This window comes from Babylonia areolata, chromosome 14, assembly GCF_041734735.1.
Source record: "Babylonia areolata isolate BAREFJ2019XMU chromosome 14, ASM4173473v1, whole genome shotgun sequence".
In the NCBI taxonomy this organism is placed as follows: domain Eukaryota; kingdom Metazoa; phylum Mollusca; class Gastropoda; order Neogastropoda; family Buccinidae; genus Babylonia; species Babylonia areolata.
Genome location: NC_134889.1, coordinates 21969723 through 21985312, shown reverse-complemented (window position 1 = coordinate 21985312; position 15590 = coordinate 21969723). Strand labels below are relative to the sequence as shown.

Here is a 15590-nt window from a genome sequence, read left to right as displayed (position 1 = left end):
TATAGTAAATGCATCAAAAATGCCATCTCTCATATTGTTCTACTATTTGGGAGATAGGAAAAGAGAGACACATAATAAATAATTCATATTGAAACTATCCCCCGAAACCCTTGCAATTTTTATCATAAAACACTCCTGTATGTGACAAAGCATAACAATATTTTACGTGATCTCCATCGTAATACTGTAAAGGTGTGTTTTAAAATGAATTTAAACAATCATAATTCACGTTTAGATATTTTTATTGGCTTCACTGAGCAAATAAACCCACTTTAATTCAGTGCGGTCTGTTTGGGTAACTCTCGGGTTAGTAAAAAGGGAAAGATTATCTCGTCCACAAGAGAGCTAACTGTGGAACTGTTTCCGGTTGCTACTTCCGTTAAAATTTTGCACGTGTGTGGCTGATAGTGTTTTCAGTGTAAATCTACATCTGATGTCAGCATCAACGAAAATGGCTGAAAAAACGAAGACGGGAAAAGGGGGCAGTGAGGTAAGAGTTGTTTCAGAGTGTTGTTTGACTTTTTATTCTGTTAGCCATTAGAAATGCCATGGAAATGATAAGGCATTCTGAATCTGAATCTGATTCATCCCCGCATGCAATCGGTTCTTTTCCTGTATGATTTATTAACTGAAGTGAGTGACCTCCTCTGGTGACCAGCACTGAAGAATGACCCATAGAAATATCCTGTATGGAAAAAAAATCGATAGGCGACTGTCGTGTCCGACTACTGTTGCCCTGACTATATGGACCAGAATTTGATTTTCGCACTGGAGAGTGTCTTGCCCAAGTTACATCCACACTCTCAGGGCCAGGAAGGCTTTAGGATGTTGGCGTTGGGATGGTTCCCGAAGGCCAACTAACCCCCAAACTCAAAGGCTGCAGCACTAAGTAAGACCCAGTGCAATCTTGCCTTCTAGCTTTCTAGTTTAAGTGTCATAGTTCTTCACTTCACAAAAGACTAAGCTTTGATTGAATTCACATTGCAGTGGAGAAACCATGTATTACCATTAGGTCATGCAGCTTTAACTGTGGTGTTGGCTCAGCTATGTCAATCTCTAATATTAGCTGCCACAAACGGGCAATATTATCCCTTGACACATTACATATTGTATAAACGTATGTGTCGCTTTCAGTGTGTGTCTATGGAAGTTGCAGAGATGTAAGGAGAAAATAAATCAATTGATAAATTGATGTGTAAACAAAGTTAATAATCAAACACAATTAAAAGGTAGATAAAACTAAAGAAAATGTAATAATCAAAAGGAATAATGGTACACCTCATTCATCGAACTTAATGTGCATATACAGCACTTGACATATACAGTATAATGCAATCAGGCATGCACGCACACACACATACATATGTATACACACACATACACACGTGTGAAAGATGATACCTGTGCCTGCAGTCATCACTTCATGTGAACAGGCATATGAATTATGATTTAGCTTTATTGTCAGACTCAGAAATATAACTGGTGTGTATTTGTGTGTGTGTTGGGGGGGGGGGCGGGGGGGGGGGGATGGGGGGGTATGATATGTGTGTGTGTGTGTGTGTGTGTGTGTACTGCTTTGACTACAAAATGACAAAGTACTGCATTTTTTTCTTTTTACATAGAAAAAAATGATAGATTAAATAGAATGATCATGATGTGCCTCAGTCATATTTGCCTTTTAGTTTCACTCATAGTAAAATAAAATACAAATCTTTTTAATAAAAAAACAAAGCCTCTTTTGATGGCAGATAAACCATTGTGCATTGTCAATTATGATATCCATTTTTGTATTATTGTGTAAAGAGATCAATTATAAATAATATGCCTCACACATCCACAGAGACACACACACACAGACACACACACACACACTCATGCAAAGCAGCACATGGACTAACACACATGATAATGACATAGTATTCATAATTTCCCTAGCCTTTACTGCAGACCATATCATATGATCATTAGCATTATAATCTAATGAATGAGATAGGCGTAAAGGATTGGGAGCATTATAATCTAATGAATGAGATAGGCATAAAGGATTGGGTTTATCGATGTAGGTCCAGGAAGAGGTGGGCAGGGTCTACAGTGTGTGTGTGGACATGTGAATGCATGCACAGGAGAGAGAGAGAGAAATACATTTTATTTTATTTTCAGTTAGTATTTGGAAGTCTTTGTTTTTTGATTTCATAATTATGAGAAAGTAATCCTTTACATCCTAAAATTGTGAAATGAAACAAAAAGTGAAATTTCATTTAAACTTCTTAGAGGTCCTCGCCCAAGCTAACATTTTTCTGTACACGCAATGTATTTAAACTGCTTGGAGGTCCTCACACAAGCTAACATTTTTATGCACTACAACTTGTACAAGTACAACCCTTTTAATTTCAGGGGTCCTCAATACAAGCTGGTGCACATTTTAACTTGAAGGACAAAACACACAACCTCTTTAACTTTTGACCACAGAGACCTGTCCTTTTTTTTCTTTTTGCCTTAAGCTGTTTTCATGCCTGAAGTAAGTTGGGTGAGTGGTGTCTTGATGTCTGTCTGCTGCAAGAGTGTGAAATCAGTTTCAGTTTCAGTAGCTCAAGGAGGCGTCACTGCGTTCGTACAAAACCATATACGCTACACCACATCTGCCTAGCAGATGCCTGACCAGCAGTGTAACCCAATGCGCTTAGCCAGGCCTTGAGAAAAAAAAATAAAAAAATGGGGGGAATAAATAATAGATAAGCTTACATAAATATATAAATAAATAAATAAATAAATAAATAATAATTATAATATAGAAAAAGGTAGTAGTAATAATAATAATAAAAAACAAAACACAAAAAAACAATGATGATAAATAAGCAAATAAATGTAAAACATGAAGACACACATGTGTGAGTGAAATTATTTGATTTATATCATTTTGTCATTGTACTGAGTTGTGGTAATGCACCTGTCCAGAATGCAAGAGTCTGTGGAATTAGGGATTTTTAACCCCACCCCCTCCCCCCTCCCTCCACTTGGCCTTGAGTGCTGGTCTGGGTGCTAATCTTTTGGAGGGGATGATATGCCAAAGTCCCTTGTGGAGCATGCACTTTGTGCATGTAAAAGAACCAATGGCATCAAAAGACTTGTCCCTGGAGAAAAAAAATCATGTTCATTGTGAAAACAAATGCACTTGTAAACAAACAAAAAAGAAAGAAAAAAAAAGAGAAAATCTTAGCACTGCTCTGTGGTGACAGCTTCTCCCAGGGGAGAGCAGTCTGAATTTCACAGAGAGAAATCTCTTTTGACAAAGAAATACTTACACAGCACAATGCAGCACAACGCATTGTAAAGCACTTTTTGGTCTGTTTGAGAAAAAAAAGTGCTGAATAAGCGTTCAGTATCATGATTGTAATATCACAAACAGTACTAGTTCTTGCCACATTGCACTGCACTGAAGGTTGCACACAGTTTGTAGAATTTGCTAGCTTTGTCCACATGTCCACCGCTTTATCAGTGTTAAGGTCAAATTGCATTGCTTTGTCACATTTTAATGACTGTGTGCCAGCGATTGTGGTTCACAGGTAAGTTCTTTCCACAGCAAGATCAGCTGAAGATCGGCCAGGGTCATTAGTTCAGGGGTCAATAGTTCAGAAGAGGGCAGAGACCTGTGGGGGTCAGGGGGGATGGCGGGGGTGGGAGTGGGGAGGGTGGAGGTGTCTCAGGACCAGGTGAACTTATAATGTGGGTCATAATGTGTAACACAATTTGTCACTCTCCTGTGTGTGTGTGTTTTTTATCAGTTAGACAGTCAGTCTCGCAGACTGAAAGTGTAACACTAAGGGGCGGAGGGAGCAGGGGGGTTGGGAGGGTAGGGAGCGGAGTGTGTGGTGGGGGGGGTGGGGTGGGGGGGGGGGAATGTTGACAGTAGAGACTGGGTTGTCGAGGGTGAGAGGTAAATTATGCGTCATTATTTTCATTTTATTTAAAAAAAAAAATTTCTTCTTCACAAATGGACTATTGTAACATGTACTGATGTAGGTTGTTGGTGAGAACGAAGAATTAGAAAGATGTGGTGGAAAACTTAGCAGTATATTTTATAATGAAACTCTTAGCTTTTGATTAAGTCAGGAATTGTCCTGCCTTAGAACCATGAAAGGTTACAAGTATTATATATATACTGTAATGTGTGTGTACGTGTGTGTGTAATCTCACTAAGCCAAGGGCGCAATAGTTATGTTTGGAATTTAGGTTCTCCACAGGCATCCACGCGCGCGTGCACACACACACACACACATACATGCTCACAAATACACACACACACACACAGTGACACATGCACATACAACCCCTCCCCCCTGCATCCCCCCCCCCCCACACACACACACACTCACACACACACTCACACACACACACACACACACACAGAGTGACACACACACACACAGAGTGACACACACACACACACACACACACACACACACACACACACACACACACACACACACACACACAACACACACGCACGCACACCTCAGTACAACTGCTCTAGATAGCTGTGTATCTATGACCCTCAATCTGAGCCACACACTTTCTCACTGTAGGGCTGGCTGGCTGTTCTCTCTCTCTCTCTCTCTCTCTCTCTCTCTCTCTCTCTCCACACCCCTCCCTCTCTATCTCTCTCTCTCCACACCTCTCCCTCTCTCTCCCTCTCTCTGCCTCTCTCTATCATTTCCTTCTTAGTCTCAAGTCTGTGCAGCACTTATAACACGTCAACCAGTGCATTTGGCTTCATGTGGGACATTTCCAGCCTTTCTCACTTTCTGTGATGATATGATTGATTTTTTTTCCTGTTAAAAAAATCAGCATATCCAAGAGCAATTGCATTTTTTAATTCAGAAAAAAGAGAGTACGTCTTGATTGTTCATTGTAGTTCATTGCTTTATAGTTTATATGGTTAAAATGATTGGGGTTAGATGAATATATATATACAATGAGTGTACTGGTGATGAATTATACAGTAGTAATGATGATGATAAGAAGAACAAAAACAGTTGCAATAACAATAACAATAATGATGGTAATGGGGATTTATGATACACTCTACCTCCTTAACAGAAGGGCCCAGAGTGCTAGCAATCCACAATATAGGAAAGCCGTTATCCTGTTGACTCCACAGGCAAAGATGAAAAGCTGAAGATTGATTTGGTTGAAGACAGGCTGATTTTGACAGGCTGCATTGTGAAAGTATGACTTCGAGCTCATACAACAAAGTTGACAGCTGACATCAAGCTGTTCAAAACGCGTTCTGTTCCTGTGCATGAGTCATGCGATTTGACGATGTGGCAAAGTGTTCAGTCTGATCATCTCTACAGTAACTGCAGTGTGTCGGCGACGATGGATGAACAGGAGGCTGGAGTGGGGAGCATCGCTGACTTTATTGACAGCACCATTGTGCGATGTCTGATGGACTATGACAGATCTGTGGGTCAGAATCATCATGTGACAGAGGGAGGGACACTGTGGATTCCAGGGCACATGACCCAGACTGAGAGAGCTCAGGAACGAGGTGTGGTGCTGCCAAGCTGGGCTCTTGGGCATCAGTCTCAGAATCCAAACGGGGCCATGGAAGACGGTCTGTTTCAAGAAGCTGGAGGGGAGGCTGTGAGACATTGCAGTCAGCCTGTGGACCTCAGGAACCAGACTCCCCTGTGTTCAGACTCTAGGGCTCCATCTTCACCCTCTGCCTCAGGACCTGCAGAGAGGAAGTCTGGGGACGACGTCCAACTTTCCCTCCATCATGATCCTCATGCAGTGGGCCCAGAATCGTCGTCATCCAGTCCAGCCGACGGTGAGCCTCAAGACTTGACAGTCCCTGGTTCCTCAGCTTTGGGAAAGGACTCGAACCTGAGGCATCTTCATGGAGCTGTTTTTGAAGCAGCTTGTCATATGCAGCCTGCTTCTGAACTGGAGGATACTGTTGCACCTGTGCTTTTGAACAGCATGTCTGTGGACGGTTGTTACACTGGGGGAAAAGACCTGTATTGTAGGCAGGCGCTGTCAGAGTTGGCGTCCGTCAGTGTTGTCGCACACTTAAAAAAAGGCATTGGTTGCACTCCAGCATCACCAGTTTCTGCTGTGGCAATGCCAGTAAACAGAGCTGAGACTGACTGCATTGGGAAAAATGTGTGTCCCTCCTCGCTGAGCGCAGGACTTGAGCTTGAATGCAAAGGCCTGCGACCTCAGAGTTCCTCATCAGAAACTGCAGCCAAGAACTCTGGTTCTCCTTCCAGCAGAGATGCCAATAACTGTTGCTCTGAACATGCCGTGACTGATTCTAGTGCAAAAGAATATCACAATGCTGATGCTGATGCTGCGGATAGTGACAGTCCTTACATCAGCCATGGAAATACTGTGCCACAGGAGGTGCCCTCATGGCTGGACGTTGGTTCAGGTTCCAGGAGCAAAGCTAAACAGTGTGTTGATGCTGCGACATCCTGTGCTGGCTGGATTTGTGAGAGGGGTGAGGGTTCTGGGGAAACCTCCACGCTGGAAGTGACTGGGGCTGCTGGAAAGGATGGGATGTGTGTGCAGAGAGTTCATTCTGAACACAAGGTGGGGGCATCTGAAAGAATAGTGTTGATGTCTACCGGTGTGTGTGTGTGTGTGTGTGTGTGTGTGTGTGTGTGTGTGTGTGTGTGTGTGTGTGTGTTTGCCCATTCCTTCAATCTTTTTTTTTTTGGCCTATGTCTGTGAAAACGTACAGTTACACAAACATGACAGTGATAATTGATGTAATAATCCTGTGTTTAGGTTGTCTGTGTGTGTCTGTGTCTGTGTGCGTGTGTTCGTTGGTTCTTTCAGGTTTTTTTTGTTTTGTTTTTTTTGGCTTACATTTGGTTTAAATGTGACAATGTGACAATCATGTGTTTAGGTTGTCTCTGTGCCTGTGTGTGTGTCAGTGTGTGTGTGTGTGTGTGTGTGTGTGTGTGTGTGAGCTTTAACAAAATAATTTTCTCTTGAAATATTTGGTTGATACCAAGTTTGGCTTAAAAAACTCTTGGGAAAAAATTAGTTCGTTACACACAGTTCCTAATTGTAATGACAGTGCACTTCTGGGAAGGGCACAAAAAATTATAAAGAGTCCAAAATATTTCCAAAGTTAGGTTGTCACATTTTTATTTCTTCACAAAAATTAGCACTTTTATCTGACACACTGATTGACAGCACTCATTTTATTCATTGTAGTTCATTGTTAATTTTAACCATTTTAGTTGCATTAATTAATGCATACATCAGCCAGAAGCAAAATTATGTCAGGTAATGGGACACCAATGTGAATATACCATGGGGATTTATTTTGATGGATCTAACTCATCTAGTAAAAGTAAAACATTACATTTTAAACTAATACTCAAGGGCAAAGCATAGAAAGGCTATTGTGTTTTTCACTCATTGTGAAGGTCTTGTACTGTTTTCAAAAGTAATAAGAATATGATATTGCATGTATAACATAGACAATATTAGAATATAGAGGCATGATAGATTCTTAGAAGGATTGTTAATAGACAGATGAAAGACAGGCAGTCAGTGGAATAAAATTAAACATTACAACAAAAAGCATAGAGAGAGAATGTGAAAGCAATAAATACCCCTATTTATTCATCCGTGAGAGAGACAGACAGAGAGACAGACAGAGAGATAGAGACAGGGACAGAGCCAGAAACAGAGAGAGAGAGAGAGAGAGAGAGAGAAAATAAACAAAATGATCAATTTACTGTTTATTGAGGGGATAAAGGAGTAAGCACACTTAAAAAAAAAAATTATTCTGCTCTGACAAAAAGGAAATCTATATTATTTATCAGGGAAACTATAACAAACATGTGTTAAAAGTACAAAGAGCTTATAATGACAAAGGGCAATTTCCACATAGAGAGAGAGGAAGTGATGCAGAGAGAGAAGGCATAAGAGAGAGATTGAGAGACAAGCTTGGAAGAATGGTTGCATCAACAACAAAAAAAGAGTGGTAGTTCTTTCCATTTACATGTGGACAGCCTCAAGTCAGTGCTGCTTATACTACCGATTCAGCTAGCACACAGGTAAATAAAAGACTATCGGTATAAGGACAAACCCGGTGCTTCGTGTTTTTGAGGAAATGTCAATGTTTGTTCCAATGTTCCTGTTAAATTCACCTGTTCGCCAGCTGAATCAGCAGCATAACCAGCATTGACATGAAGTTGTGCCCCTTGTACGTGGAGAGAGTTACCCCTCTTTGTTTTTTGTTAATCCTTTACTCTCCTCGCCTCATTATTCATTTCTTTTCTTTTCTTTTTTTTTTTTTTTAAATTCAGGACTTATCTAGGAGTTTCTATCAGGACTGTGCTGTTTTTTCAGTTTTTTTCAGCGCTCTTGAAGCCCGTGGCAGGGTTGCACAATCCACCATTGCAGCACAAAGTTTGCTCAGTGCTTAGAATTCTCCCAGATCTACGCTGATTCCAGATCTATACTGATTCCAGAGACAAAAGCAAGTTCATCTCTGAGCAAACTTACTGCTGCTAAGTCAGTCACTTGTGCAGTTCTTCAACCCTGGAATCGGCCCTTGCAGAGGACAGAAAACTAACAGAATGACAGACATAGTGATTTTATTGATTAATTGAACATACTTACATAGAATCTATCCTTGATCAGAGACCAAGCTGTAAGTGTATATATATATATATATATATGTATGTATGTATGTATGTATATGAAAAACACTGCATCATTTGCACAGCAGCTGCCTTTAGGCGCTCATCATTTGTTTCTTGTGTCATTCAGTCATGCTTCAGTCCGTGCATGTGCACGTGCACACACACAGAAACACACACTCCCACACATGTATATTCAAGTGGATTTTACTAATAAAGTTTGTCTGGGGTTACTCTCTTATGGCCGTGTTCTTTTAACATGCGCAAAGTGTATGCTGCATACGGGACCCCAGTTTGTCATCTCATCTGAATGCCTAGGGTCCAGACTACCAGTAAGGGTCTTGTGAGTACCGGTAAACTGGGACGTGTGGGATTTGATCCCGCATGCTCAGATCCATCCTCTCACTTCCTAGACAGACACATGACCACTAGGCCACCACTATGTGTGGAGTGACGGCCTACAGGTAACGTGTCCACCTAGGAAGCAAGAGAATCTGTGCGCGCTGGTTCGAATCACGGCACAGCCCCCGAAATTTTCTCCCCCTCCACTAGACCTTGAGTGGTGGTCTGGACGCTCGTCATTCGGATGAGACGATAAACCAAGGTCCCGTGTGCAGCATGCACTTAGCGCACGTAAAAGAATCCACGGCAACAAAAGGGTTGTTCCTGGCAAAATTCTGTAGAAAAATCCACTTCAATAGGAAAAACAAATAAAACTGCACACAGGAAAAAATACAAAAAATGGGTGGTGCTGTAGTATGGCGACGCACTCTCCCTGGGGAGAGCAGCCCGAATTTCACACAGAGAAATCTGTTGTGATAAAAAGAAAAACACAGATAGATACAAATACAAAAATCTGTCTCTAGTCTATAGATATGTGAATGGTAATTGCAACAGCTGAGTGGTTAAAGCATTAGACTTTCAGTCTGAGGGCCCCAGGTTCAAATCATGGCGCCTGGTGGGTAAAGGGTGGAGATTTTTCCAGTCTCCCAAGTCAACAGATCAGCAGACTTGATAGTGCCTGAACCCCCTTCGTGTGTATACATTACATGTGCATTCGGAAGACGAAATACTCACATTTAAGATCCTGTAATCCATGTCAGTGTCTGATGGATTATGGAAATTAGAACATACAATACCCTGCATGCATCCTCCCTGAAATTTGTGAAAACGAGGGTATGACTGCCTTCTATGGTGGGCATAAAAATGATCAGACACGTAAAAGCCCACACGTGAATTATAAAAGTGAACGTGAGAGTCGCAGCCCATACACGAAGTGGAAGAAGAAGATATATAATAATAATAATAATAATAATGGATACTTATATAGCACACTATCCAGAAATCTGCTCTTGGTGCTTTACAAAAACGCTTTGTTAACACAAAACATTACATCTATGTTACATACACACACCAAAATATGACTACACACACACACACACACACACACACACACACACACACACACTGCGTACATACATTTTAACAATACATGTGTATCTAACAGCTACCCTAACACATACGCACACATAGGCAGGCACAAACTTACATAAACGCACGTGCACACAATACACATTCATATACATGCATGTAGTTATGTACAATATATGTATAATATGTGTGAATCTTTTTTTAAATTTTATGAAGGTCAAGTGGGTGTCAGAAAGTGTCCCTAGCTTCATAGAGTCAATGACCTGTTCCTGGCTCTTGGCTTCAATGATAAAAAAAAAAAAAGAACAGAAAGAATTGTTTGCAAATTAGCGCTAGCGCTCGTTATCTTCTTAGCCAGTACATGCTTTGAATTCACTTGAGACAGAACCTGAACTTGACTAAGCGTGTGGATGTCTGATACTGTGTTCGGGTAGATCAGGAAAAATGTTTTGTTTATCTCCCCAGTTTGTGACCTGTGGTTTTTGAGGTTTTTTTGTGTGGCACACTTTCTCTCTCTCTCTCTCTCTCTCTCTCTCTCTCTCTCTCTCTCTCTCTCTCTCTCTCTCTCTCTCTCTGTGTGTGTGTGTGTGAGTGAGAGAGAGAGAGAGAGAGAGTGTGTGTGTGTGTGTGTCTCTGTGTGTGTTCATGTGTGTTTGTGTGTGTGTGTGGGAGAGAGAGAGAGAGAGAGAGTTTGTGTGTGTGTGTGTGTGTGTGTGTGTGTGTGTGTGTGTGTGTGTGTGTGTGTGTGTGTGTGTGAATGTGTGGCTTTGTGTTTGTGTTTGTGTGTTTGCGTACACGTGTGTGTGTGTGTACATGTGTGTGTGTTTGTGTACATGTGTGTGTGTGTGTGTGTGTGTGTGTGTGTGTGTGTGTGTGTGTGTGTGTCCCAAATGGCTGTAAGATGATAGATTCATGAATATACTCTACAGGGTTCACAAATAGTTAAGGATGGCTTGGGAACTTGCCCATTTTTCTTCTGGTGAAATGATGCTGCTGAATTTTTTTGGCAAACAGCTGTGTATGCTGCGAATGTAAAGAGTACCACTGTCATTTTGATTTATAACCCGCTTTAAAGTTTGGGCTGAAAGAAACATAACAAGAATTTTCGACTAGCTGTTGAACACACACACACACATACATACACACACACACAGAGTGACACACACACACACAGAGTGACACACACACACACACACACACACACACACACACACACACACAGAGTGACACACATACACACACACACACACACACACAACACACACACACACGCAGACACACACTCACACATACACACACAGAGACACACACACACAGAGTCACACACACACACACACACACACACACATACACACACGCACAGTGATACACACACACAGAGTGACACACATACACACACACACACACACACACACACAAAACACACACACACACACACACACACACACACACACTGAACGTGTTGTTTTGCACCTAGCAGTGTCCCAGCAGTCCATCAGTCCTCTGCAGTTACACTTTCTGACACTGACAATGACATGCTTTTATCGAAAAAGAATTCTTCTTTTTTCTTTATTTTATTTTATGTTATTTTATTTTAAATATCTGGTTGTGTCTGTGCACCTCCCCCTCCTCCTCTCTCTGCTCCTCCTTTACCCACTCCCTTCAACCTCTCTCTTTTTTTTTCTTTAAAAATAAAATTTTTTTATCATTATTATTTAGTTAGTTAGTTAGTTATTTTATTTTATTTTATTTTTTGTACGCTTATTGTTGACTTCATCACGTTTTTTGCGCCTTATACATATTATTATTATTAGTAGTAGTTCTTTTTTTTCTTTTTTTTTATATCTATTTATTTATTAATTTTATTATTATTATTTTTTTTAAATTAAAAATTTTTTCTCCAGGCCTGACTAAGCGCATTGGGTTACGCTGCTGGTCAGGCATCTGCTTGGCAGATGTGGTGTAGCGTATATGGATTTGTCCGAACGCAGTGACGCCTCCTTGAGCTACTGAAACTGAAACTGAAACTGTCTTTCCACCATTCTTCTTTGTTTTGGATATGAAATGAATTTGAAAGAAAGAACAAAAGAGAATTCACTGAAACCCCTCCTCTGCCTCACTACCCACCAACACCACACACAGCCTTCATGCCCATGCCTGACCTGACTCGACACTCATGTCCGGTAATGTAGGTACACTCATGCACTCAATTTTTAAGCTTTTCTTTATGGGAAGAAACACCCCCGCCACCCACTCCACCACCCCCACCCCTCCCGCCCAATCCCCCCTCTACCCACCACCTTACCATTACCTCGGCTCCCCCCTCCCCCCTTTCCCCTTTCCCAGCATTCTCTTTATATCTTGTCAGTCAGAGAAAGACATAGCAAGCTGGATTGTGTGTGTGTGTGTGTGTGTGTGTGTGTGTGTGTGTGTTAGTTTGCAGGTCTGAATCATAATCTTTTTCTGCCTGCTAAGGTATTTGTTTTCCTAAGTGAATTTTTCAACACAATTTTGTCAGAGGCAGCCCTTTTTTTTTTTTTTTTGCTTTAGGTTGTTAGGTGTGCACTAAATGCATGCCCCACACACGGGACCTCGGTTTATCATCTCATGTGAATAACCAGCATCCAGTCCACCCCGCAAGGTGTGGTGGAGGGTGAGGAAATACTGGTGAGCTTGGGGTTCGGTTCTAAGCGCTCAGATCCTCTCACTTCCTCACTGGACGTGTTACCACTCGGCCACCGCTCTGTGTGTCCCAGTTTTCTACTGATAAGTCTATTCTAGGAGGAGAAATTTGTTTATCACTTTCAACCCTGCACTTGAGCGTTGCTGAGCATTGCTGTGGTGTCAAAATTTCTTTCATTAAAATGGTGCCCACGTTCTCCTTGTGCACACGCCATGAGCGTTGCTGTGGTGTCAAAATTTCTTTCATTAAAATGGTGCCCACGTTCTCCTTGTGCACACGCCATGAGCGTTGCTGTGGTGTCAAAATTTCTTTCATTAAAACGGTGCACACGTTCTCCATGTGCACACACCATAAGCGTTGCTGTGGTGTCAAAATTTCTTTCATTAAAATGGTGCACATGTTATCCATCTGCACACACCATGAGCGTTGCTGTGGTGTCAAAATTTCTTTCATTAAAATTGTGCACACGTTATCCATGTGCACACACCATGAGCGTTGCTGTGGTGTCAAAATTTCTTTCATTAAAATTGTGCACACGTTATCCATGTGCACACACCATGAGCGTTGCTGTGGTGTCAAAATTTCTTTCATTAAAACGGTGCACATGTTCTCCATGTGCATACACCGTAAGCAAAGGGAACAAGCGTCTACAGTATTTCCTGCTGTGTCCTCAGTCAATTTCAGCATATTTTCTTCGTTTTTCTGCATCAATATATCATAGGGAACCTGTTTTTACGCATCAATATGGCACAAGGAACCTGCCCAGTCTGTAAAATCCTTAAGGTTTAATGGGTCAATGTCCTGTCTCACGCACACTGCTGTTTGTAGACATTTTGTTGCAGTATCAATTTTCACATTTGAATGTTATTGTTGAAAGGGGAGAGAGGAGGGGGAGGCAGAATGGTGAGTTTGGGGGGAGAGGAGGGGGAGTTAAGAGGCTGAATGGTGAGTTTGGGGGGATGGGGGGGGGAGTTAGGAGGTTGAATGGTGAGTTTGGGGGTGGGGGGGGGGGGAGTTAAGAGGCTGAATGGTGAGTTTTGGGGGAGAGTAGGGGGAGTTAGGAGGTTGAATGGTGAGTTTGGGGGCAGAGAAGGGGGAGGCTGAATGGTGAGTTTGGGGGGAGAGGAGGGGGAGGCTGAATTGTGAGTTTGGGGGGGAGAGGAGGGGGAGGTTGAATGGTGAGTTTGGGGGGAGAGGAGGGGGAGGCTGACTGGTGAGTTTGGGGGGGAGAGGAGGGGGAGTTAGGGGGCTGAATGGTGAGTTTGGGGGGAGAGGAGGGGGAGGTTGAATGGTGAGTTTGGGGGAGAGGAGGGGGAGGTTGAATGGTGAGTTTGGGGGGAGAGGAGGGGGAGGTTGAATGGTGAGTTTGGGGGGGAGAGGAGGGGGAGGCTGACTGGTGAGTTTGGGGGGGGGGGGGGGGAGAACTGGGTAAGGAGGTTGGAATCATACTCAAAGGCAACTGTTTGAAATAACTTGAAGAACAAAATTAAAAAAAATAAAAGAGAAAGAGAGAGAGAGAGAGAGAGAGAGGAGAAGTTGTTAACTCAGCAAGAGAAACAACTGATAACGAACACCACGAAATGGTTATTGTGTATTCACTTTTTGTTTTTGTTTTGTGTGTGTGCCCAGGCCACAGACAAGGTGAAAAAGAGGCTGCAGAAGCGCTACTTTGAAACAGAACCAGAGGTGAGTTGTTGGAAAGGGTGGTGTGTGTACTGCCTTATTCAGTAAGTTTTATCCAGCCGCTTCACTGCCCCAGGTCAGAAATTTCCGCCCCCTTCCAGTGTGCAAGAAAAAAAGTGCTACAGGACAGAAATTGTCATCTAACTCATCGTGACAAGTTTTTTGTTTTTTTTTCTATTGCAGAATCATCAGATTCATGTGAAATTGTCATAGTTAGGTATTGTGTTCAGTTTCCTTTCAGAAGGAGTATAGGTTGTCTAATACTTTCTATACTTTAGTAGTCTGCATGCTAGATTTTTATGTTAAAAAAACAACAACAGTTTTTACCCTCCGTGACCTAAAAAAAACCCCCTTGGCAAATAGGTGTCACTGAGCATAAAATAGGTTTGTCACCTTATTACCATCCGTGACCTAAAAAAAAACAAACCCCTTGGCAAATAGGCGTCACTGAGCATAAAATAGGTTTGTCAATTTGTTACCCTCCGTGACCTAAAAAAAAACAAAAAAAAACCCTTGGCAAATAGACGTCACTGAGCATAAAACAGGTTTGTCAATTTATTACCTTCCGTGACCTAAAAAAAAAAAAAAAACCTTGGCAAATAGGCGTCACTGAGCATAAAATAGGTTTGTCAATTTATTACCCTCCGTGACCAAAAAAAACCCCAACCCTTGGCAAATAGGCGTCACTGAGCATAAAATAGGTTTGTCACAGGAAAGGGGTAAGTTGTTGCCAGTGTGTACTGACACGTGTGTATGTGTGGGGAGGGGGTGGGGGTGTAATCAGGTGTGGGTCAGTTTGTCAGTAGCAGGAGGTAAATGTTTGGCTTGTCTTGTGTTTCATTGACGACTTGTGGTTTTTTTCTTGCAGGTAAAATCACAAAATACAAGTAGTGAAAGACATAGCTGCATGTGCCCTTCCCAACCTCCTCCCCTCCCAGTGTGCAGACAGACATTCAGCACACTTGTTTGGGCCCACATACGCACACACATGTACTTGCGTTTCCATGCCAACCCCCCAACACACACACACACACACTCACACACACACACTGACTCATGTACACACACACACACACACACACTGACTCATGTACACACACACACACACACACACACACTGACTCATG

General features: G+C 42.1%; 1 protein-coding gene across 4 annotated transcripts in view; it reads left to right on the top strand.

Moving 5' to 3' along the window:
- Positions 1 to 379: 379 nt before the first annotated feature.
- Positions 380 to 15590, top strand: part of LOC143289913 (WD repeat-containing protein 46-like) — a 53524-nt gene continuing 38313 nt past the window's right edge. The window contains exons 1-3 of one of the 4 annotated variants that reach the window (XM_076599154.1): positions 4766 to 4888; positions 5364 to 6594; positions 14410 to 14466. In XM_076599154.1, the coding sequence (XP_076455269.1) occupies positions 5377 to 6594; positions 14410 to 14466 (1275 nt within the window). In that variant the 5' untranslated portion in view covers positions 4766 to 4888; positions 5364 to 5376. Of the gene's footprint in view, positions 491 to 4765; positions 4889 to 5171; positions 6595 to 14409; positions 14467 to 15590 lie in introns of those variants that run through there. The other 3 variants (XM_076599153.1, XM_076599155.1, XM_076599152.1) reach the window with 3 other exon arrangements.